General features: G+C 26.8%; 1 protein-coding gene across 1 annotated transcript; it reads right to left on the bottom strand.

The window, feature by feature from the left end:
- Window positions 1–226: 226 nt before the first annotated feature.
- On the bottom strand, window positions 227–1208 carry LOC101511285 (kunitz type trypsin inhibitor 104-like). Its single transcript, XM_004511089.3, has one exon. The coding sequence runs from the start codon at window positions 1161–1163 to the stop codon at window positions 549–551; it is 615 nt and encodes a 204-aa protein (XP_004511146.1). The 5' UTR covers window positions 1164–1208; the 3' UTR covers window positions 227–548.
- Window positions 1209–2721: the final 1513 nt, after the last annotated feature.

Here is a 2721-nt window from a genome sequence, read left to right as displayed (position 1 = left end):
GGTGTGAAATTTAAATTTCTATCTTCACATGCAGAGGATTTGGATTTTTCCGTCCCGCACTCGTACCCATTTATATATATAAAATAATAAATTTAAAAATTATATTTATTATAATTAATATATTAAAATAATAATTATTATATAATAATAAAATAAAAAATATCAAAATCAAATTTTGTATAGCAGAGAAAAAATTATAATTTTTAATATTTAAGAAAATATTAAATATGTACATGAATAGATACATTAAAAATGACAACAATATTACAAACCGAGTTTTTGCGACCAACTCAAAACATATTCAAATGAATACTTGCAAGTACATATTTTGTTATCATCCCTAATTACACGCATTATCAACCCATTCCGGTCCATTTAATAAAATCCCAACACACATTTTCTCAACAAATTATACAAACATAAATGTTAGGAGCTTTTATTTTATATGAATCAACAACATAGTACATCCATCCCTCTCTCTTTCATGTAATTTATTGAAATAAACAATATATAGCTCCCAATATATTTGTAAAACTACCAAATAAAAATTATTCATTCTGAAAGACAACTGGGAGGGCACCACCATCAAGGGCCAACAAAATCTTACCATTCTCACGATGAACACCAACAGTACCACATAGAAACTCACAAGTAGTGCACACCTCAGTAGGACACCATTGAATATTATAGATACCTACAGTTTGAGTTTGTACAATCCTAAAGAAGTTACCATATGATCCAAATGTTCCATCATCTCTTCCAGTGATAATCAACCTCCTTCCACTCCTTGCATCCCTCTCACCCAACCTCCATTCAGTCGATGCCGCGCATATTGTTGAAGCTTCAAATGTTATTCTCAAGTCCCTATTAAGTCTCACTTCATCATCATCATGATGAGCAGAAAAAGGAGTGAATTTCACAGCCACACCTTGTGGCAATTCACTGTTCTCAAAACCAACATTCAGAGGACATGATCCATTTTTGTTTACCAAAGTTGAACCCCCTCCATTGCCTGTGATAGCAGGCCTGATGAAATATTCATTGTCAATCTCAACAGGTTCGCCATGAGTGTCGATCACAAACTGAGCTATTGATGTTGTAGCCATCAAAAGCCACAGTTGAGCAAGGATGATGAGGGTTCCAGTAGACAATCTCATTGACATGGTTATTTCTATAACTTGGCTTACACTCAAAGGCTTTATGGGTTTTGTAATTAATGTGTGTTTTTTATGTTGCTATTATATTCAAGGTATTTATAGAGCTGTTATGCCTTGGTAGTGTACATCGATGAATTAAGTCTAAAGCCGACTTTCATTTTTCTATTGCATTATGTGTAGTCTCTATGTCTTGAAGCAAATGTTATTTAATGTGTTTCTTATTAGAGTGCAAATTAAAATTTTAGCAACAAGAACATATTTTATGAATCAAATAGTTGAATTGTTAAATGTCGATATTGTTAGGCTCCTCTTTACATGAGTTCAAACATGAAACATCTAGCAGATGTATGTATGATTTTTAAATGGTGGTATAAACAAATATCAACAATTTGTCTCCTATTTAATATTGATAAAATAACTCTTATTTAATTAATTTTCTTTTTATATTTCTAATGATCTAGTTTATTATTCATGGAGGATAATTTAAAGAATAGATTTAATTTTTTATTTATTTTGAATTACATAAATTAAATGTGATCAACTACATATTTAATATATGTAATTTGATTTTTATTTCTAATAATTTATCTAGGATGAGGTATAAATTATGAAAAATAATAAATGAATAAATAAGAGTAATATTTTGATAAAAGTTATCTTTATTAATAGTTGAAAATTTAATCTTTGCCATAATATAAACAATATAATTTTAGAGTAAAATGTGAATGGAATTATTAGTGTTATGATTAAAAATAAAGGATGATTCTTCTAATAAAGTATGATATGATCCAATTAAATGCAAGTTAGTTTGGGTCAGTTTTTAATAAATCAAAATTATAATTATAAAATTTCTATAGATACTAGTATTAGAATGACACAATAATTTAAAATGTTTGATGCAAAATATATCATATATTATACTAAAAATATAAGATTATTGATAAAAGATTGTAAACAAACTTAAAACCTACAAATAATAGATTAATACATATTTCATGCAAATAAAAAATAAATAAGCATTAGAATGTACATATGAAGTTTGGTTCAATTTAAAAAAACAAATCCAAAATTTAATCAGATTTGAGCGATTTTCATAATTGAAGATTCAAAGAAATCGAATAATATTCAATTTGTTATCAACTTTTATTTTTGTTTGGCTAATTGGATTTAAACACTCCTACCTTCGGTTAAACAATGCTTTTTTTTAGTAGTCCAACAAATATAGATGGCAAAAAACATTTTACAGACGAATATTTTGCAAATATCTGTAAATAAAATTCGTGATGGACACAACATAATTGTAGTTTAATAAATATCGACGGATAAAATAAATGAATATTTTTACTATATGTAATTAGTTAATAAATACAAAGAAAAATAAAATGATAGTTGTATCTGCAGTTATTTGTACACTTTAGTAAATTAATATAATAATTATATTGTAATGCATTTTTTTGACAAAATATTTATATTAATGTATTATTAATTTTTGTCTGTTAGTAAGCTGTCAAGAATAAGCATATTGTTAATTGCATTGTTTGGAATGTGCGATTTTAGTATTAAA

This window comes from Cicer arietinum, chromosome 7, assembly GCF_000331145.2.
Source record: "Cicer arietinum cultivar CDC Frontier isolate Library 1 chromosome 7, Cicar.CDCFrontier_v2.0, whole genome shotgun sequence".
Classification (NCBI taxonomy): Eukaryota; Viridiplantae; Streptophyta; class Magnoliopsida; order Fabales; family Fabaceae; genus Cicer; species Cicer arietinum.
The sequence above is the reverse complement of the archived record's forward strand: the minus strand, read 5'-3'. Positions and strand labels throughout refer to the sequence as shown.

Excerpts from the sequence above, each read along its gene's own strand:
- LOC101511285 (XM_004511089.3), bottom strand. The coding sequence starts at position 1,163 with ATGTCAATGAGATTGTCTACTGGAACCCTCATCATCCTTGCTCAACTG.